The sequence below is a fragment of the Leptinotarsa decemlineata genome, unplaced genomic scaffold (assembly GCF_025532065.1).
Source record: "Leptinotarsa decemlineata unplaced genomic scaffold, Ldec_3_MD MMD2_tig00000035_RagTag_RagTag, whole genome shotgun sequence".
Taxonomy (NCBI): Eukaryota; Metazoa; Arthropoda; class Insecta; order Coleoptera; family Chrysomelidae; genus Leptinotarsa; species Leptinotarsa decemlineata.
The window spans coordinates 2,175,961-2,198,784 of record NW_027412540.1 but is presented as its reverse complement, the minus strand read 5'-3'; the positions used below and the strand labels follow the sequence as shown (position 1 = coordinate 2,198,784).

Genomic DNA, 22,824 nt, shown 5'->3' with positions numbered 1-22,824 from the left:
CATAAGCCACATATGCTTGTTTGAAGATGGTTGACAATGTTTCGTGGTGTATTTCATCAGTCAATTTATATTATATTAGACAATAGAAGTATGAACTGATGGAATACAACACATATGCTCTTTTTGCTCTACTCTGTTGGTGTGAGTTCCATGTTAGCTTCCTGTCGAGGATATTACCAAGGTATTTCACCTCTTCAGAAAAGTTCAGTTTGCTTTTGAAGATTTCGGGGGGTTTTAAGCCCGAAAAACTTATTTTCCTGGTGAAAAGGGATTGATCGACAGTGACTGTTCCTCAGACCATGTTTCTATTAATTTGAGCCCATCCTGCGCTCTATCGCACAGTGTGTTCATTTGCTGGTCTATATGATAACTATGTCATCTTCAATTGCATGCAATTGTGTAAAATCCTTATTGTTGAGGTGATTATTCAGGGTATCCAGAACTATATTCCAAAGAAGAGGTGATAATACCCCTCCCTGTGGGCATCCCCTCATGACCATTCCTCTCAATACACTGGATTGATACTTATTGCTCTACTAGAGAGCATCTTGAGTAATCATTCTCCTACTAGCACAGGTACATTCCTGGAGTGTAGTTGCTGGGTAATTGTTGGGAAGGTTGTTGTAATCAAATGCTCCCTCGATATCTATGAATATACCCAGGGTGGATTCTTTGTTGTCCAATGATTATTCGATTCTGTCAACCATATGGTGAAGGGCCGAATTAGAAGACCTTCCCGGAGTATATGCATGCATGGGTTGTGAACTAGTACTGCATCTCTTATGTACCACTCACATAGCCTCTTCATAGTTTCTGAAAAGAACGATGTGAGACTAATTGGTCGGAATGCTTTTGGTAATGTATAGTCCATCTTACCTGGTTTGGGTATAAATTCTAGTCGTACTTCATTCCACTTACTGAGAATATACCTCACGAGCTAGGGTGGCTCTGAATATACCAACCAGATGCGACTTAAGAATATCCAATCCCTATTGAAATAGGGCTGGTATTATACCGTCAGGTCCTGAGGGAAAAGCCCGATGTGGCCCATCTTATTATCCTCATTATTGACTGCACTAGCAAATTGCCAGTCGTATTGTCAGGGTGTTGTATACCATCAGGTCCTGGAGAAAAAGCTCGATATCTTATCCTCATTAATGACTGCACTAGCAAATTGCCAGTCATATTGTGAGGGTATTGTAGGTACTTTCGTCCAGTTCGTCGTTCCAGGAAAGACAGAACCTGGAAAGTGAGTTTCCATAAGAATCTCAGCACTCTCTTGGAGGTTGGCGGTGTTGTCGCCATTTTCTCTCATCAGGAGGCCGATACTCTTATGGTGGTCCTTTGAGAGTGCCTTATGTAGCCTAGAAGCTAGTGTAAAGTTTTCGACTGCCTCACAATAGGCTCTCCAGTCTTCTCTTTGTTTTTGGCTGTAGACTCAAATTGAAATCTATATGGGAATGATTCTATATGGGAATTTATATAGCATATTTCAACAAACATGACAATGCATTATGAGACAAAATAACATATAGTACAGATTACAATGTATTTGACAAACCCTTCACTTATGTTCATGGGTTGAAAACATATCATCAATGTTGTTATTCAATGATAAAAATATTACTATACCATATAATATAGAAGAAGCTACCATATTTCTGGTTAAACCTACTAAACTCTTCACTCCGTTTGTGTTGCGGTTTTTAAACACGCCTGAAAAAGATATTCTAGAGTGTTTGGTGTTGTACACTAATTAATGTTATCATGGATTCTCATCAAATACCTACTAGCTAATTCCATCACATATTTCAAATTATATTTCTGTGAATGAGCAAAGTACCCAGAATTTTCCCAATGTTGCAATGAATTTTACATTATTTGTAATATACATTTTTCATTAGAGTTTCTTCGGCAGTAAAAATGTAAGTATTTCAAGTAAGTAAGTAAGTATTTCAAATCATGCTTTCAATTCGGTAATATATCTGAAGTGTTGAAGTTACGCTAATCAGTTTGTACCTGTTTTTTTCCCTTAGCCTTATTAGATGTATAATTGATTTCATAATAGAAATATATTTCAATAGTAGTTTTCAAAGTCTTTTGAACATTTACATAATGAATAGTTGAAATATTTATTGATCACCTTCTTTAATAAAAGTTTATATAACTGTCTGGCAAAGTACCTTTTGGAAATACCCAATAAAGTGTGGAAGAATGAGTAGAATGAAAATAGATTCTTCTTCAGTTCTGGCACGTACAACGTGTTTTCTAATGTACGAAACTCTCGACGACCATTGACTAAGTCTCATAGTTCTATTGAACCTATTCCATCAGCATAAATGACTGAGTTATCTCCTATCTGAATGGCAATTTTGGAATCAAGTGGTTTTAGCTCATTGAACCATTCTATATGAGAGGTCATGTGTCTGGAGGCAGCACTATCATCAAGCCCAATATCTTCACATCCATGGGCTAAAATATTCTTCTCTTCGGCATTTAGTGCTTGATTGTGTTCTCGATTGTTAATATTAATTTTGTGTTCCTGATTACTATCACGACTATTTTCACCATATTTGTTGATTCTTTTTCTGCATTCTGACTTCAGGTGTCCTGTTTTTCTACAATAGAAGCACACAATGTTTTGTTTGTTTTTAGCTTTTGAGGAATTACTTTTATCGACACTTGAATTGTTTCTCTTATGGTGGAATTTCACAGCAGCAAATGCATTTGGAGTTTCTTCCATTTGACATAACCCCAGCTCTTCCTTCAAAAGTCTAGCCGTCAAGTTATCAAACGTTTGTTTGTCCTCATCATAAGAGTCCCATGCAGTAACAAACGCGCTATATTTATGAGGTAGACTACCCAAAACTTTTGCAACTTTATCAAGATCTGACACCTTTTCTTCTACGTCGGATAATGCTTGGGCCATTGATTCAACCTTGCTTATATGCTGAGCAATCGTATTTGTTTCGGACATTTGATAATTAAAAAATGCTGCTTTAGCATAACTTCGTTGACAGAAGATCTTTTCTCGTGTATGAGTTTGATTCTTGTCCACATTTCTGGAACAGTTTCACAAGACATTATAGTTTGGAGTTGGGAGAATTCCATCGATGTAGATATCAGAAGCATTGCTTTCGCATTGAGATCATCCCAATCCTTTCTCTCCTCGCAAACCAATTCACTTGGACGTTGGTTGGTTCCATTAACTAAGGCAATTAAACCCTCAGCTCTGAAGATTATTTCCATTTGAAATTTCCATAACTGGAAATTGCTGCCATCAAACTTTTGGATACTGAGACTTCTTAACTTATCCATTTCATTCCTTACTGTGCCTGAACTTTACGTTTTCCTCAGGAAGTAAAACCAATGTGACAATAACAACTAGAAGAGTGACAATTTTCTCCAAATTCAATACAGGGATGCTGGCTTTTTCTGGAACGTTTTCTTCTATTACTAACTACAAGAACAGTTACTCATTCGTGATCTGGCCCCATAACCTTTTGGAAATACCCAATAAACTGTAGAAGAATGAGTAGAATGAACCAAACCAAAACTGTTTATTAATTCCACTATCTTACATCAACTACTATCACCTAGCTACTAAACAAATTGTATATCAACGCAGTTGACACAGCTTATAAAATATAATAATACCTATACGTATTATCTCAGTGAAATATATTTATGCTTCATAAACTTGTGTCCATTTTGGATATAAAGATTTATTTAAGGATGACGCATCAAATAATATTACGAGTATAAAATATATTTTGAAAAGAAATTTTCAGAAGTTAATGTTCAGGACTTTTTATATGGAGAAATATGATGAAGCAGGGTAATGAAATAGGGTGATTATATAACAAGTAGAGGTCTAAAATATGGGAAAAAAATTTCATTAATTCGGTAAACTTATGCCTGTTCGTTATATAAATATGCATGGATAACTTCCCTCACAAAGATGCCATCAATAGGATATTCCAAAGCCAAGTTTCCATAACGTTCGCTATATTTTTCTGCAGCTCTTACTGCAAGCATTTGGATCAATTGTAAGATACCCATTATCACAAAACACCCTGTGAATGTGGAAGCAACGGAGGATGACTAACTCTGACTGTTACGAAACGTTACGAAACGTGTTATATTTTTGGGGTTTATTCGCTGTATTATTGTGAGATTGAATCTAACACAATGAAAATGCTAAAAAATCAAAATCAAAATCAAATCAAAATCAAAATGTTCTTTATTAACTATTTTCCATACAATTTTAAGGTATTTTTTTTTCGTGGTGTTTATAAAATATATATATACAAATATACAAATATACAAAATGTACACAAGGGTTTCCCCAATGGAGTGGGACAGTGGGAAGGATTGGGATGGGTAGTGAATGGGGTAGAGGGAGTGGCAGGAAAAGACCCCGATACATTTGCGCTCTCAAGAATTCCGCACGGAAGAGAAAAGCGCCTCCACACAGTCCCCCGATGGGACAGTGGGAGACGCCCCCGCTGGTGTTGGCGGTTGGCTCTCCACTCAAAAACGCCTTATATCAGCCTCATCTATAGTTTTCCGCTTCCTGCCGAGGCTTACGCGGAAGTTGTCATTCTGTCGCGTTTCGGTACTTCTCAGAGAATCATTCGTCTGTTTGTTGGTAGCAGTTGTCGATATCCCCCTGGAAAAAGTTCATTAAAAAACCAGGTAAGAGTATTTCTGCTATCACGTCATCATGTGTGCGTGAATACTCTTATCCATTTTTTCCATGAACTAAGCGCGATCGCATTCGCGCCGTTCACGGTATATCTCCAGTTCTTCATAGACTAGCCCGTGCTTACGGCGCTGTCCATGATAGCTTCTAACTGCCGTGACGTCCCTCGTCAGCGGGCTCTTCGGTAGAAAGAACTTGAAGAATTTCTGAGCCAGTCTCCTGATATGGTCGGTGACTGACTCCACTCCTGCCAGATCTAACAGATTGTTCAATGAAATGTATCTGTTACTGTCAGTGCAAATACGGAGCACCTTATTCTGCATTCTCTCGAGTCTCATTAAAGGGGACTTCTTGAGACTGCAGAACACAGGACTCGCGTACAACATAGCCGGCCTAATTATTTGTTTATAAATAAGCAACTTGTTGTCAACACTGAGCTTAGAGTTCCGTGCAATGAGCGGATACGTGCGTTTTATCGCCGCACCTGCTCGTTGGATCGCCATACTCAAGTGTTCCTGGAAGTTCAGGCGCTTGTCCAGGATCACTCCCAGATATCTCGCACTCTTCTGCTCGTCAATGCACTTATCCTTAACTCGCAACTTCTTGAAGATTTTCACATTCGTGAATTTCCTCGTGAAGTTTACGAGTTCAGTTTTATCGGGATTTATTTCGATTTTATTTTGTTCGAAATACGGCACGACTAGCCTATCGAGGTGGATCTGAAGCTGCTGCTTCGCCACCTCGCTCGAGAAAGAGTGCGCGTAAATCGCGGTGTCATCCGCGAAAATACCCACCTTCTTCCTCGAGAACATAGGGAAGTCATGCGTATATAATGAATATAAGTTCGGTGACAAACAGGACCCCTGCGGGACACCTGCTTTGATTGAATAATTTGCAGATGTGGTTTGGTCCACTCTTACACGAAAAGTTCGGTTGCTCAAGTAGGATTCTAGAATCCTAATCACGAATAAAGGCATGCCTGCCGACCACATTTTGGCGACAAACCCCTCTATCCAAACTTTATCGAATGCTTTTTTGACATCTAACAGGACCATAACTGTATTCTTCCCCTGGTTGAAGGACTCCCTCACCCCGTGAACAACCCGGACCAGTTGCGATGTCGTATTCCGACCTCGCCGGAACCCGAATTGCTCCTCGGGGATGAGTTTCATCCTATCTTCCAGGCGGAGAAGTCTGCTTAGGATGATTTTATCAATAACCTTCGCGACCGAACTGAGAAGCGAGATCGGTCGGTAGCTATCAATACGTGTTTTGATTTTTCCTGGTTTCGGAACGGGCACTACCACCGCATGTTTCAGACAATCTGGGTAATGCTGGTGCTTGATTATTGCGTTCACAATATGCACCAGTTGTACGATACCCTTTCGCGGTAGGTTGCGGAGCAGAACTGCATCAATTCCATCAATGCCTGGGGCTTTGTTTTTCCCCAGGCGCTTGATGTTCAAAATGATTTCTTCTACGTCTGTGATCCACTTTATCAATGTTTGCTCCGGTATAATTGGAGCCGGCCTATTTCTGACTTCATTAGCCAGTCTGGTTTTATTGGTGTGTTCTTCACAGACATACGGTTCAACTCGATGCACGCTGGAAAAATGAAAATGCTAAAAATAATTTTCATTTCATTTGAAAAGTGATTGGCTGTTTGCTGCATATTTTGAATATTATTTTTTTATAACGATATCTATATTGAATGAAGTTTTTCATTTGCTACACAAACATGATGCTACATTTCACATATAGATCGTAGTATGCTATACTCTAGATCTAGATGAATATCCAAAAAATGTATTTCCTCTCAACTGAACCAACCTTGCGGTATTCCATTCTGGAATCATCTCTCAATTTTGATACGAATATTATATATACGAACATTGTATGATACTGAACCAGACGGTTCTATCATAACAAGTGTTGGTGTTTTCTCGTACATGATTAGTAGTCGAAAATTGGCATGCTTAACACAATGTTGTATGTAATTTCCATACGGTCGTCATAGTATTTCTAATTACGATCTACACATGTTTGTAAAGAGTATATTTTGAAATTAATTGCTTTTTTTTTTCTAAGGAAAAGCACGTTGCCCGCATTTTTTTGCTTGAAGACGTATCACTTAATGTGATGAAACAAGGAAGTCAGTTCATGCTATATTGTCTCATATTTGCGAATATTAAAGACGAACTTAAGACTCGATTTCTGAATTTCATCTATACGAATTATGCCATTTTGGTCAAAACGTGGCCCATAAAGAACACCGCTTATCATTTTTCTGACTGATTGTGAAGGTGTCTGAAAAAATGAGTCGGATATGTAGCCAGTGATTTCACCTCTAGGCTGTGGTAATTAATTTTTTTGGATTTTAACTCTCATTATAATTACTCAACAAATTGTGTTCAGATCGTTACTTATTTGATAACACCTGTGAAATGTGCTGATTGATAATGAAAGTGTCCTTAAAATATTCTGGTAAGGTTTGAAACTGACCTTCATCAAGATTACCAACTCCTTCCATAAATGAGCATGTAAAATGTCGATGAACCTTCTATTACTTTGAAATTCATATTTATATTATAAATATATTATTTTTCATAATTATATCATAGACGATAGAACTTTTGTCTTATAGTGAAAATAGGTTTATGGAATGTGTGAGAAGTAGAGATTCAAAATGAAACCTTTCTTCAATATATAGAGAAAAAATTCGATTTTCCGATATACATGAACAATGATGAGCATGAGTAATAAGTTCTATTTTCATCGGTACTAATTACTTCTAAAATCGTGAATTTCCGAAATGAAAGCTGGATTGCAATGTAAACTGGAGATTCTCGAGGAGAATGAAGATCAAATACAGCATTAAATGCTGTCCTGGGTGTAGTATAGAGTGTATTGCAGCTGATAGCCGTTACTCTGAAATTGAAGCTGATGGACGATCACAGTACAGAAAATATATGCAATTCGAACATATACTAGCTGTTAGACGATTAGATTGACAAAAGGAATACTGCAGTTATAAAGTGGGTAATATTAAGCGTTGCACTATTTGTAGGGTAAACCGAAAAAGTATAAACGTTAACACAAGAAGAATATACATATATTTCAATATCAAAATGAATTTAAGTTACATCTTGGATGTTCAATTTGACTTCTACCACTGTGGCAAATCGAAATGTTTTCACGCTATTCGTTGAACATATTTCTCAACTTTTTTTGGGAAAGAAAGTTTTTGGCTTTCTACTACTCCATCTGATACAAAAAAATGGATGAGAGAATCTTCCAAAGAAAGGAAGGATTATTCAATTTGAAAATAAGTAACTCTATACATGGATGTGTAGATCATGCAAAGAAGTAACTTTCAGACACAAACTGAAAGAAAGTCCTCCTGAAACAGCTACTTTCATATAAATATTGAATTACACGAAAGAAAAAAATTCTTTCGAAACAAATACTTCTATATGAACACTGAATTATACAGAAGATACTTTTCTCTATTCAGTTTGTATATCAAACATTCGTGGAGGAATAAGAATCAGATATCATTCACATGAGTTCTACTTTGAATGAATGGTAATAAATTGTACTCACATGGAACACTGTCACCCTAACTGGTATACACGTGTTTCGCCTTAAGACACTTGCCCTAAGGCTCTTCAGTACCTAATTGGATAACATTATAGAAAATACACACACTTCATTCATGAATTACGATTTTGAATGTCACGGAATAAGCTTGACCTGCTTATGTCATCGATGACATCGTAATGACATTCATTCACCTATTTGATTTAATCCCAGCCATGAGGAATCTTATTTGATTTGAAAGGGTTATATTTTTAGGAGTGATTAATTTTTTTGGGAAAGAAAGTTTTTGGCTTTCTACTACTCCATCTGATACAAAAAAATGGATGAGAGAATCTTCCAAAGAAAGGAAGGATTATTCAATTTGAAAATAAGTAACTCTATACATGGATGTGTAGATCATGCAAAGAAGTAACTTTCAGACACAAACTGAAAGAAAGTCCTCCTGAAACAGCTACTTTCATATAAATATTGAATTACACGAAAGAAAAAAATTCTTTCGAAACAAATACTTCTATATGAACACTGAATTATACAGAAGATACTTTTCTCTATTCAGTTTGTATATCAAACATTCGTGGAGGAATAAGAATCAGATATCATTCACATGAGTTCTACTTTGAATGAATGGTAATAAATTGTACTCACATGGAACACTGTCACCCTAACTGGTATACACGTGTTTCGCCTTAAGACACTTGCCCTAAGGCTCTTCAGTACCTAATTGGATAACATTATAGAAAATACACACACTTCATTCATGAATTACGATTTTGAATGTCACGGAATAAGCTTGACCTGCTTATGTCATCGATGACATCGTAATGACATTCACTCACCTATTTGATTTATTCCCAGCCATGAGGAATCTTATTTGATTTGAAAGGGTTATATTTTTAGGAGTGATTAATTTTTTTGGGAAAGAAAGTTTTTGGCTTTCTACTACTCCATCTGATACAAAAAAATGGATGAGAGAATCTTCCAAAGAAAGGAAGGATTATTCAATTTGAAAATAAGTAACTCTATACATGGATGTGTAGATCATGCAAAGAAGTAACTTTCAGATCTACACATCCATGTATAGAGTTACTTATTTTCAAATTGAATAATCCTTCCTTTCTTTGGAAGATTCTCTCATCCATTTTTTTGTATCAGATGGAGTAGTAGAAAGCCAAAAACTTTCTTTCCCAAAAAAATTAATCACTCCTAAAAATATAACCCTTTCAAATCAAATAAGATTCCTCATGGCTGGGATTAAATCAAATAGGTGAATGAATGTCATTACGATGTCATCGATGACATAAGCAGGTCAAGCTTATTCCGTGACATTCAAAATCGTAATTCATGAATGAAGTGTGTGTATTTTCTATAATGTTATCCAATTAGGTACTGAAGAGCCTTAGGGCAAGTGTCTTAAGGCGAAACACGTGTATACCAGTTAGGGTGACAGTGTTCCATGTGAGTACAATTTATTACCATTCATTCAAAGTAGAACTCATGTGAATGATATCTGATTCTTATTCCTCCACGAATGTTTGATATACAAACTGAATAGAGAAAAGTATCTTCTGTATAATTCAGTGTTCATATAGAAGTATTTGTTTCGAAAGAATTTTTTTCTTTCGTGTAATTCAATATTTATATGAAAGTAGCTGTTTCAGGAGGACTTTCTTTCAGTTTGTGTCTGAAAGTTACTTCTTTGCATGATCTACACATCCATGTATAGAGTTACTTATTTTCAAATTGAATAATCCTTCCTTTCTTTGGAAGATTCTCTCATCCATTTTTTTGTATCAGATGGAGTAGTAGAAAGCCAAAAACTTTCTTTCCCAAAAAAATTAATCACTCCTAAAAATATAACCCTTTCAAATCAAATATTTCTCAACCTATCGAAGCCTTAGTGGGGGATGAAATTTTAAAAAGTAAGTACTAATTGCTAACTTGCTGACTGATTATGATTAGTAATTTGGGAAAGTGAAGGGAGTCTGAATTCGTATACTTCATGATTCATGTGCTCTTTGTATTCGTGAGATATTTTAAAGATATCAACCGGTTTTATACCGAGAACCGTATTTCAAATTTCATAGTGTATACAATCATCCTCTCCTCGATACATCTGTCGTAGAGGTTATACCACAGGTTGACCTGAAACCATCACCTCAAAGTGTAAAAAGAAATACTAAGGCAGCACTGTTGCTGGCCAGGCGTATTAATGAAAGATATGTAGGCTGAAACCAGACATGATGTAGTGACTCTACACCATGGTGCATAATATGCATTCATGGTCACGTTGCTAAAAATGAAGCATTAAGCCACCAGAGAAACAGAGCAGAATGCAATCAAATCTACACTAACAGCAGCATAAGGGACACTCTTTAATCTTCCTCCTTTATATTTTGTGATAATGAAAGTCGTAATGAAAAGCCGATCAAGATTGGAGAATTCACCGAGTTGCAATGGATGGAACAAAACGAAATATCGAAATATGTGGAGGAAGGAAAATCTATCGTGTTCTCGGACAATATGACACCAAAATAAATATGTTCGTTATAAACTTTGCAGTAAAAGTCATGAACAAAAAAAAGAGGAGACTGAAGTTATCCTTAGAACATACTTGGCAAATACATTAGTATATAGACCGTCGAGAAAAGAACATGCAGGAAGCAAAAGTAATATTGAGATCAATATCTGGAAAATCGTTAAGAAGTGAGAAAACTAGCGGATGGGAATATCTCAACTCTGTTCGTTACAACATGTTCGTTACAAATTTTGCAGTAAAAGTCATGAACCAAAAAAAGAAGAGAATGAAGGTATCCTTAGAACATACTTGGCAAATACAGTTAGTATATAGACCGTCGAGAAAAGAACATGCAGGAAGCAAAAGTAATATTAAGATTAAGATCTGGGAAAGTCGTTAAGAAATGAGAAAACTAGCGGATGGGAATAGATCAACTCTGTACCTGAAGAGTGCCAGCACACTCAGGTATCATAGACAACGATTATAAACTACATGTATAGGCTTCGAACCCTCTGTGGTATACCAAACATGAAGAGGTCTGGAAAAATATAAACACACAGGAAAACCTCTATAACAGGACTGTCCAAAAAAGGTACAGAAGAACTGCTTCAACAAAGCAGAGATTGGCTCAGAACGATAATAATGGAGCTAGTCCCTTGAAACTGTCCACCAAGATGATACCTGGACAAAATAACGGACACTTCAATTACAGACAATGCAATAGAGGAGCAGAAACAGCTCGTCATGTTTCATGCATATATAGGCACTAGATCACAACAGGCAAGTAATATATGGACAACCCACATTATGTCCATAAGAATATGACAAACATCGGATAAGTGATTTGTACAAACTACTAAAGGAAAGAAGATTGTTGAAGATTTGAATGAAATGGACAAGCCAGAGGGCTCCCAAGAATAGCAGAAAATATACAATCATTTGTAAATAATGAGTGAAATTGTTGAATAAGTTACCGGAAAATTTGAATTGCTGATGATGAAATTACAACTCAAATCAATTGCGATTCATGATTCATGAAATACAGAAAAAATAGGAAAATTATCTGAGAGGTACGCTTTCTATTTCAAATATTTTGCCATAAAGATGAAATCGGATCTCAAAACCGTTGAGTTCATGATTCTGTACCAGACAGCGCTGTTTCGATCTGTCATAGATCTCATCGGTGGCCCTGTCCGGATCTTAGATGCAAAGTTCGAACTCTTTTTCTTCAAGAAAATGTAATTGGTAATACATTTTATGGTATGACGAAAGTTGAAGAGAATAATCACGCATGGTTCGATGAAAATGTAGATAGATTATTGATAGAGACATCAAAATATATATCTATATTCAATAATGGATCGTCAGAACAACTTTGCGTCCTACATATCTCCACTGATAATCTGAATACATAATTAACTAGTTTCAATTTTTTTAACATTCCGGCAGAAAGTCTCATTTTCTCAATGTGTAACTTTCCTAAGAGAACACAGAGCCTATAGCACTCTGATCATTTCGGAAGCCGACAAAAGATGAGGTACGTTGGTTTGTTTTTCTTTAATATCATTATTATGAGATAAGCTGATACTCGTAATGCAAATATCTACGGATAATAATGGACGTTAAAGGAATTTTCAGTAAAAACACCAGTCAGACGACTTGCTTTACTTTGTATGGACTCGATAAGTTTTGAGATGTGTTTGGGAGCTGAACTCCATATATGTAAGCAACGTTCTAGAATCTGTGGATTCTACGGTCTATAGATTGTCCGAAGATGCCAGGGAATGAAATAATTTCCAACATGAAACTGAAAGCTCAAGTTTTAAAATTCTACTTTTACCATCATAAGCTGTGGCCCTTGCATTTGTTAGAAATTCTTAATATAATTTATGAATGAAAAAATCCCAAAAGATTTATAAGAATTGAAGGGGTTATATTTTTAGGAGTGATTCATTTTTGGGAAAGAAAGTTTTTGGTTTTCTACTACTCAAGATGTATCAAGATGGAGTAGTAGAAAGCCAAAAACTTTCTTCCCAAAAATGTATAAGAAATAATGGTCAACATGTTTATTTGACGGGTAAAAAATGATAACAGCATAAATAATTTTGATATGAAAACTTTCGGATAGATCACAGGTAAATGTACCTATGTTGAAGCATTAACAACACAGAATTGAACTCTTTTCGACAGTTTGCAATGCCAAACGAAAATTGAATGGCAGAAAAACTTCGCTATAATATCATTAATAAGAGTGGTCATAGACAATGTTGACAATGTTATAATTTTTTATTAGTTTATTAATTTAGATGTAAAAAAAATCCGCTATTTCATTTGGTTTTCACGATACATTCATCATTCATTTATTATTTTGTGAATAACTTGTAATTATGGTAAAAAAAATAAAAGGTAAAACAGAAACTTCTGGCGTAGGATGAATCCCAAACAAGTATCTATTTTCCCAACTTACAGAACTGCAATACTCTCTCATAAAATAACTAAATTGAATAAAATTATGTTTAATTATATCAATTTTTAATTTGATAAAATTGATTGTTTTAGTTCCTTGTTGAAAATTATATTATTCAATACCGCTGTGCTGTGCAACTGAAATATTTCAGATGCCCTTCATAAATACAAAGGAGGTTGAAATAAGGCAATTCTTTTTTTCCATGAGATGAAAACAACTTACTGATTTACAATGTACAATGTAAAAAATATGTGGTGCTATATGCTGAGTTTGTTTTCAATCAACATGACTTACCTTTAAAGGTTGTTCACTCATTTTAACTGCAATTTAGTTGTCTGGGCTCCAAGCACCTCGATTTCCGATCAGTATCTGAAACGAAATGAAAAAATGAAAATACCAAATACATTGACGCAGCAAATTATAAATGCTTTGATGATACAAAAATTTGAGAGAGGTGGAAGATAGGTGAAATATAAAAAACATGAATTATCTCTGTTATCCGAAAAATTAACCAAAATGAAACGTACAAGCAGAACTTGACACTTCATATTTTTTAGTATATTCAAAGCTAGGAAAAAGGGAGAAAATGCGGTTTGAAAAAAATCTGTTTGAAATCTGTTAATCAGCTATCGCCCCCATACGAACGACAACTCTCAGAAGTTGAGAAACTAGTGCAAGCTAAGGAGTGACGAGGTCTTACCTTTTAACGTGTGAATCCTAACACGGTTAGTATAGTATAGAAAATGAGTCAATTTTGGTCCCGACAAAACAACCGTCATAAATATGAACAATTCGCATTTACTTCCAATATCCCACGTTGGTGTCGAGGCTAAGAACAACACTTTTTAATCGAATTTCCCTAAGCTGCCGATGAACACGAGACTGGTACGCGACCCGGGTGAAGGCATCAGGGATGGGGCGGAGTCCCAAGGGGACCCGAGGTGTAAGGCGGAGTCCCAAGGAGGCCCACGCTCTTTGAATCCCTTCGATACCCATCCTTCTCTGCATCGATTATGTCACACGTTTCTCTCTCCCACTCCCACTCCGAAAAACACGTACCTCGAGTTTGGTGTTCCACAAGGTTCCAATCGGATGTCATGAAAATTGCAAAAAATTCAGCGCCATAAGAAAAACATGTGATTTTGTGCTCGTACATACATTTTTCATGTACTGTTTTGAATTTCCCGCTGTACGCGCAGTAGCTACTGATTGGTCGACTGGATGACGGCAAATGTGGAGGAGTGTGGGTTGTCTGAAGTGGGCTTTGAAGGTCTGAAGCCCAATTCACATAGAATGAACGTCTTGGAGAGACGACGTGTCCATTCTGCGTGAAACAGGTCTGAGGTCCAAAAATCGCCAGAATGGGCCTGCTCAAATTTGCAGGCCCATTCTGGCAAAACACCCTATATTTCATCATGCATTTCGATTTGTAATAACATTCTCAACAACAAAGCTCATATCACCTTCTACCTAAAGTTGGAAATGGGCGACTGGAAATATTCATTTCTTCCACTAGTTCAAAAAAATTTTTGTTTTGGCGAATAAAGAGCTATAAAATATCGAGTAAATATTCAAAAACACCGCCTTCTTGTTGAACACATATTTGGGCCCATCTCTTGACACTACGTGTTTCTTTCAGAACAATTCAACCAAACATTCTATAAATTATAGTTTCAAGATAATTTTTCAGTTCATCTACATCATTATGTTTCATTCTCTACACCTCATTTTCCAGAAATCCACAAAAATAAAAATTTAGAGGTGTCATGTCTTGTGAACGAGGATGCCACTTAACAGCACCATTTGTATCAATCCATCTGTTTCCAAAACAGTCTCGCAACATTCTCTTTACGCAACTGAAATTATGTGCTGGTGGTCCATGCTGATGAAAATAGATCATCTGACGAGCCTCCAGATCAAGATCATTAAAAACTTTTCCAATATTCTCGATCATAAATTAATGTAATGAGGTCCGTTCAAAGAACCACGGTAGAAAAATGGACCGATTATTCTGCCTCTAAATAGACCACACCAAACCTCAATACTAAATCGTCTTTGAGGATTGTGGGGATGGACTAGAAATGGATTATGTCTACCCCAATCATGAAAATTCTTTCTATTATACATCCCACAATTCAGAAAATTAGCCTCATCGCTCAATATGATATTTCTATAAAAGTTTGGATCTTGTCTACATTTATTCACAAACCCCCGACAAAACCCCAAACGTCTCTGTCATTGAGCTCTAGTGTTTGCACTTATAAGGAGAAATCTTATGTTTATTCAGAATTGGTTAAATAACAGACACGATAGAACAGCTATTTCTCTAGATAAATGATGGAATTATCTGGATTTACCTCAAAGTAGTTTTTTGTTCCCTTCTTCTCAAAAAGTTTTTTATTGTTCCTGAATCAATGATGAACCACAGCAAAAAACGCCGATTGAATAATTCACGATCGGAGAACGAATTGTTGTAGTGTTTTTACGCTACTTTTGTAGCAAATCAAGTAGGATTCTGATATATCACATTTTTCTTGACAGTTGACAGTTAAAATAGTTCATGACCTTGTCATGATATACTTGAGAATATTTGACAAACAATATTTCAACAAAGTTTCAAGGCAACTTGATTACTCATAATAATTCTGTTTTATCGAATAAAACACATTTTTTTCCAACCGAATTAATATAACGCTCTAGTATTTTCTGTTCTGTACAAAAACGGCTTCAATGTCATCATTATAGCAGACATATTTTGATTCACAAAATAAATAGAGCTAGTCGAATGTCTTTAAGATGGAAATTATCGTTTTGCAAATTAATACCAAATAGCTCAGTGGTGTCAAGTGAGTGGTACGACATGCTGTTAGTTGGGTGTTTGGACAAACATGGGGTTTTATTTGCCAGTGAGATGAATAAATATTTCAACTTAAATTGCTCATTGTTTTGTTTTCGGCATCGAGAAAGTCATCAAAAATGCTACTAGTTTGCCCATTCAACCAAATTCGTAGAATTTTATAAAAAATGTAAAACATTAAAACATATAATTTTCATCGTATCAATAGTAAAGAAATATTCGAATGTAAAACAAATCTTCAGAGTGAGATACAGATACCTGCACATTGTAATCATGATATCTGAAAACAAAAATAAATAATACAAAAAAGCCGTAACTTATCAGGTTTCAATTTCTGTATAAAGTATTTGAAAACCAAAACAAATAATTCAAAAGAATACTAGTATACTCATAACCTAACTCATCGGATATTAATTAGACGTCTCTGTATGGAGTATTTCCAAACACTCTGGAAATACCGGTATTTAGAAAGTGACAAAATTAACGGGCATTATTGCCCGTTACAGTGAAACAGTAAAGATGAACAGTGAAGATGAACTGCTCATTCGAACCGCCTCACTGGTGATAACTGTGAACAAGATTTTTTGTACAGTTTTGTCCCTCCTTTCCAAAAATACCTATGATACTTTATTGATTGTTATAGATATTTCACAATATAAAGTTTGGCATCAATTTCACCAATTGAAAATCCCAAATGCATTCTTTCGATGGACTATGTCACAAATTTGATAACTTGAGAGAATACACAATTGTGAAAAATTCTTAACTAGAACACGAAACTAGAAGAATATTGTGTACGTGAGTGATGTAGATATCAGAAACATTGTGAACGTGTTGAAAAGCAAAACTTATACCAAAGATTCTATCCTGAACTACCGGCAATGACTTTGCAAAAATTATAGTTTATCAACAAGAACCAGCCTCAAGCTATTAAACGAGTTGCCACATAAACATTATTATTATTCGTTCATACACGAGATAATAGCAATTGTGCAATCTTCGAAAATATTTCATTATTGCAGGAAAAAAATGAATATTTTTATCACTTACATTCTAATGCGGTTAAAATCATCTTCAATAAAACATTCTTCTGAGAATTACTCGTCACGTTTTAGTTATGCATGTAGAAATATATGTACGTCCCATTTCATCGTTTTTAAAATTTTATCAATAGCTGAAATTTACTAATCATGAGTAAAATAAAAACAGGAAAAAAATAGTTTCAGCAATATTTGCGATATACGTGAAAATGAAAAGTACAAGTTAATAAACATTTTGTCTAAATCAAATATTAAGAACTACTGTGTATTTATGTTAAATCTAAGTTCTCACGGATAGGAAAATGCTGAACTGGTTTCCGGGTTTTGATCCGTGTTATGTGCTGTTACCTTCAATCTCACGACATTTCGACAAAGTCTCATTTGTCTTCATCTGGCGATTCCTGTTGAGTGTTCCGAAGTCGACCGACCTACTCGATCGGCTCCCAACAATATAGGTAAAATGATGTTTGTTATGTGTTCGGAAGTAGACTGTCCTTACACGGATCGAGTAAGGTCGGCCGACTCCCAAACAATTAACAGAAATCGCCAGATGTTGACAAATAATATTTTGTCGAAACGTCGTGAGATTCAAGATAATAGCACATAACACGAATCCAAACTCGGAAACCAGTTCAGCATATTCCTATCCATGAGAACTTTAGATTTAACATTTCAAACCTTTACGGGAAGAAGAGGTTAATTAAGAAGAACTCAGGTAAAAACCAACAACCATATTTATATAGTAGGAAGCAGAGCGTGTAAGGACAGTCTACTTCCCGAACAAATAACAAACATCATTTCACCTAATAGAAATCGCCTGATGATGACAAATGAGACTTTGTAGAAACATCGTGAGATTGTAGATAATAGCACATAACACGAATCAAAATCCGGAAACCAGTTCAGCATATTTTTATCCGTGATAACTTTAGATTTAACATATATACACTGTGTTCAAGATAAGAATGAACGGCATGGGGATATCGGAAACAGTTAGTGATACAGGGTCGATTGAATTAGGGAAAAGTAGCGCATTTACATGCCTGCTAATATGCCATTCAGAAAGTTTTGATATTCCGAGCAGTTTCGGAGATATCCAAGAAAACCGAAATTTGAGAATTTGGTTTTAATTTTCTCCTGGCTACATTTTCAAAGGAAATGTAAAATAAATAGCACTTTTTCATAATTTCTTGTTCTGACCTTTACAGTGCTGCCAATGAGATCTCACAGAACTATGAAATGATATCTAGCAGAGAGTGAAGGTAAAGAGTTTTCTTTACGGAATTATTAATTGTTATCAAATTTATTATCTTTATTCAAACAAAGGAGATAAGTATAAATCAGTCTGAGACTTTCAATGTCTGTCCTGGAATTGATATTATTTTAATTTTCAAATATATGATACATTTCTAACATGACTTAGATCATAGCTTTTTTTGATAATGTTCAGATTCAGAAAATAATAGTCAAAAAAGAACGTTCTTTGAAATTTGTCGTTTATTTGAAAATTCAAATACTATTAATTCCAGGACAGACATTGAAATTCTCAGCCTAATTTGTTTAAATAAAGATAGTAAATTTGATAACAATTAATAATTCCGTAAAGGAAACTCTTTACCTTCACTCTCTGTTTTAGATATCATTTTACAGTTCTGTGGTATCTCATTTGCAGAACTGCAATGTTCAGAACAAGAAATTCTGTCAAAAACTTTCTGTCAAACTTAATGTTTTGTGTCAGTCATGTCCGACGACATGTTGAGTTCAATTTCCAATACTTAATTTCAGATTATTTGTGCAATCATCTCAGGTTATCATAAAAAGAATACGTAATGTTACATGTTTTCAACCAATTTCAATCTTGACATACAAATCCTCTTTGTTACTTTTTTGCAAACTTCATTTTAACCTCACTTTCGTAAGTATGAACACGTTGATGTCCATACCTTTGTTTATTCAATAATTATTGTAAAGTTCCTGATGAAGAGACAATAAACGCCTCGATAGCTTGAACAGAAAAAAGAGTTTTACAATCTTTCTGCCTCTGACTGTTATACCCGATTTCACTGCCTGCGTTATTCCTTAACTGATGATGTTACTTATTTCAAAGGAAACGCTAAATAAATATCAATTGTGATATACCACTGAAATGTGATTTCATGGCATTACAATATTTGTATTTGAAGAGCCAGGTATGAATTTAAAAAAAAAAGTTGATAGTGGATATGTTGACACAAAACTTTCGATCAAAGATTTATTGTTCAATCGTCGAATACGATAAAACTTTCTTTTCGAATTTTTATATTTTCTGAAATAACAAATTCTCTTCGTAGAAAACAAAAACAGCATTTTCAGTTTCTCCTGTATAACTCGGAAGGGCGAACATTCTTGTAAATTTTCCTTAACCATTATACTGTTTCTCATGATAGTTATGCAATCGTTCTCGTGTTATTATTTAGAATATGGTAATATCATCACTTTATAAAAGAAACGGTGATCTATGATTCGAAAAATTAGTTTATACGATAATCCAGTTGAAATAAAGAATTTGTTATATTAACCGAAAAACTGAAATTTTGGCAACATGTCAAAAGATAAATTCCAATACGTCATGGTATTTAGTAACGATATTTGGAACAGTTTGAGATATTGAGATTATACTCACATGCCACGCATTGTATTGACTGACAGTACCTTTTACCATACTTTCATTTCAATGGTGTTTTATATATCTGACGACATAATATAATAAAAATGAAGTTAATACAGTATGTTATTTACAACCGATAACAGTTGACAAAATATTTGTCAATTGATTCTAAGACCATAATGGGTTTGGGTTGATCCGTTGGAGTTGCTGTCTAATTAGGCTTGACAAACTTATCTGACAGAGTAACCAACATCTGTTTTCAGGAATATTTAGGAATCTCTGAGCGTTTTATTATCAAAATAATTTTCAACTAGGAATTTAGTATGATAGATGTTCAACTGAAAAATATTGTCTAACGTCTAAGTCTAAAGAAAGAAGAAAGTCTAAGTCAGAAAAATATTATGCATATTCTCAAATATTTGCTTTGCAAAATTTTCGTTGCCTTTACTATGCCAAAACGAAACGTGGTAACGTGGTGAGATAAATCTCTTGTGGATGGAATTATTACATAGTTACATGTATTTTGTTACTCAGCTATTGTTACCCTTATTATTGACTGATATCAAGCGATAGATCGCGTGAAACGGGCAGTTCATTATTCTGTCTGGCGCTAATTTTTGTTGGAAGGTTCTAATATGGTCTCAGAAACAAAAATTCAATTGTTAAGTATAGATTGAACCATTTTTTACTGGAATAATACTAAGTAGAAGTTGTAATGAAATGATGGTAGAATGGAATAAAAATTCGATGAATTGCCTTTTTGCTCAATTTTTTCTAACAACGGTATGTAGAGATTTGCTTTTTTAGACCTTGAACTTTTTTTCATGGCCTATCTGTTAACATAATGAATAATCCCATAATCATTTTTTCTTTAAAACATGCTTGATTTTTTACTGCTTTCGAGTTTCGAGCCAAAGCGCATACCTTGCATTGAACGACCACCTCCACAAGTAATCATCTCCTTTTCAAGACAAATCGCATCTTTCCAAAATTGGGCATCTTCAAAGACTTATTGGTGTGATTTCTAGCACGGTAAATTATATTGTATATTCGAAGTAACTGGTATTGTGCATACTTGAAGTGTCGGCGCCCTCAAAGACCAAAAAAACCAATACAGAGAAATAAAGCCGCTGTAAACCAGTCCACGTGGACTAAAGAATTGGCGATTCGTATTGGATTATTTTTACTAACCGAGTTTTATGATAAAATCAAATTTGAAGTTATGTTACGGTGACGAGCCGTTGTGTTTTCAATGTTCAGTTCAGGAACTGATTGCGATTTGCGTGTTGAAATTCGATATTGGTGCAGTTATAATTACATACCTAAAATTTTTGTTATCTGTTTAGAATGTGGCATCCTTGAACAAGTACTAATAGTAATAACGAGTGTGATAACAACGCAGACTTTCTCCTGTGTAGTGATTACAATAGCGATGGTGAATAATGCGAAACAGAGATACCAGTTATAAGATTTGGATGCACTTGAATATTGAAACACAGAAAGAATGTTTCAATGTATATGAAAATCTACATCTCAAGTTTGGTTTCGAGAGAAACAAACTATTACAAGCAACATCAGATTTGACCGAAACTATAAGTAGAATAGTCGAAAACAAACCTTATGAACGCAAGACGCCATGTGATACGGTATTACCAAAAGCTTTAGATGTTCATCAAATGAAATAATTGAAAAAAAAACAATATACTAGTGTTACAAAAGCAATGCGATTCCTTCAGCTGAAATCATATGGAAGAAATTGAATACTTCTGGCCATAACGTGAGCTGCTGTGACAACACTCTTCAGAATTGGATAAAGAAACCAGGATTTATATTTCAAATAATAAACAAACGTCAAGCAGTTATGGAAAGCAGAAGAATAGTGGAATTGCGTAACAAATACTTAGAACAAATAACTACATATAGACAAGAATAACGGCAAATTTTTTATCTGGACGAAACTTGATATGACACTCACGACACAGTTACGAAAGGGTGGACTGATGGTTCGAGAATGTGTTCGCCTAACATGCCTGCACATTTTTTGAAATTATGTGAAAAAAAACTTGAGGACTGCAGTGTTGACTATCATAAGAACATGGAAGCTAATATTTTTGAGGAATAGTACGAAAACACATTGATTCCAAATTTGGATGCGAATAGTGTAATAGTTCTTGACAACGATTCCTATCATTCGCGACAGCTCATCAAGGTACCGAATGAAAATTTGAGGAAAGATTAAATATAAAGTTTTTCAATGAATAAAAATGTGTATTTTGAAACGAAAAACCAACTACTTTAAGTTTTACAGACAAAAACATTTGAAAAAGTGTATGCCCTTGAGAGTATTGCTGAAAAGTATAGACATACCATACTAAGTTTCCCCCCCCTATCTTTGTGTTTTCAATCCCGCATTTGGGGAAAATTGAAACAAAGCATCAGGCGTAAAAATAATTTTCCAAAATTTGATAAGAAGGTAATAGCGCTAATTAAAGAAAAAGTATGTAATATTACTGAATAAGACTGGCAGAAAAGGATTAAAAATGTAATGAAAAAGACTATATAAAGATTGCACACTTCCATATTAATGATGAAAATAAATTCATCATTGATTTAAAAGACGGTGATAGTGAAACAGAGAATATGGAAGAGAAATTATCACAAGCTTTCGAACAAAATTAGTCAGCTCCCTAACTATATTATTGAAGCGGAACTGTTGGAAGGTAAGTTGCACCATACAGTTTACTTGAACTATACCAAAAGTACATTCAAAAAGTAATTATGACAAGTCATAATTACTTTTTGAAACAATCTAACATTTTTGGAATGATATAAATGTTATATACAGTGAGTTTCAGAATGTTTGCACAACATGCACCTCATATTACTTTAATGATATTTATATGCAGAATTTAGTTCAATTTATTATTCGAACTAGTATATCGATGCTTGTTGAAAATAGTTTGAATTTTTGTTTGAAGGTGGTTGACAATGTT

The 22,824-nt window shown here is 34.9% G+C and overlaps 1 protein-coding gene across 10 annotated transcripts in view; it reads right to left on the bottom strand.

The window, feature by feature from the left end:
• Glut1 (Glucose transporter 1) overlaps nt 1–22,824 on the bottom strand; it is a 356,436-nt gene that overhangs the window by 259,846 nt on the left and 73,766 nt on the right. For 9 of the 10 annotated variants that reach the window (XM_074171717.1, XM_074171707.1, XM_074171715.1 and 6 more), the window contains one exon: nt 13,582–13,656. In XM_074171717.1, coding sequence (XP_074027818.1) covers nt 13,582–13,602 — 21 coding nt within the window. In that variant the 5' untranslated portion in view covers nt 13,603–13,656. Of the gene's footprint in view, nt 1–13,581; nt 13,657–22,824 lie in introns of those variants that run through there. The other variant, XM_074171712.1, reaches the window with a different exon arrangement.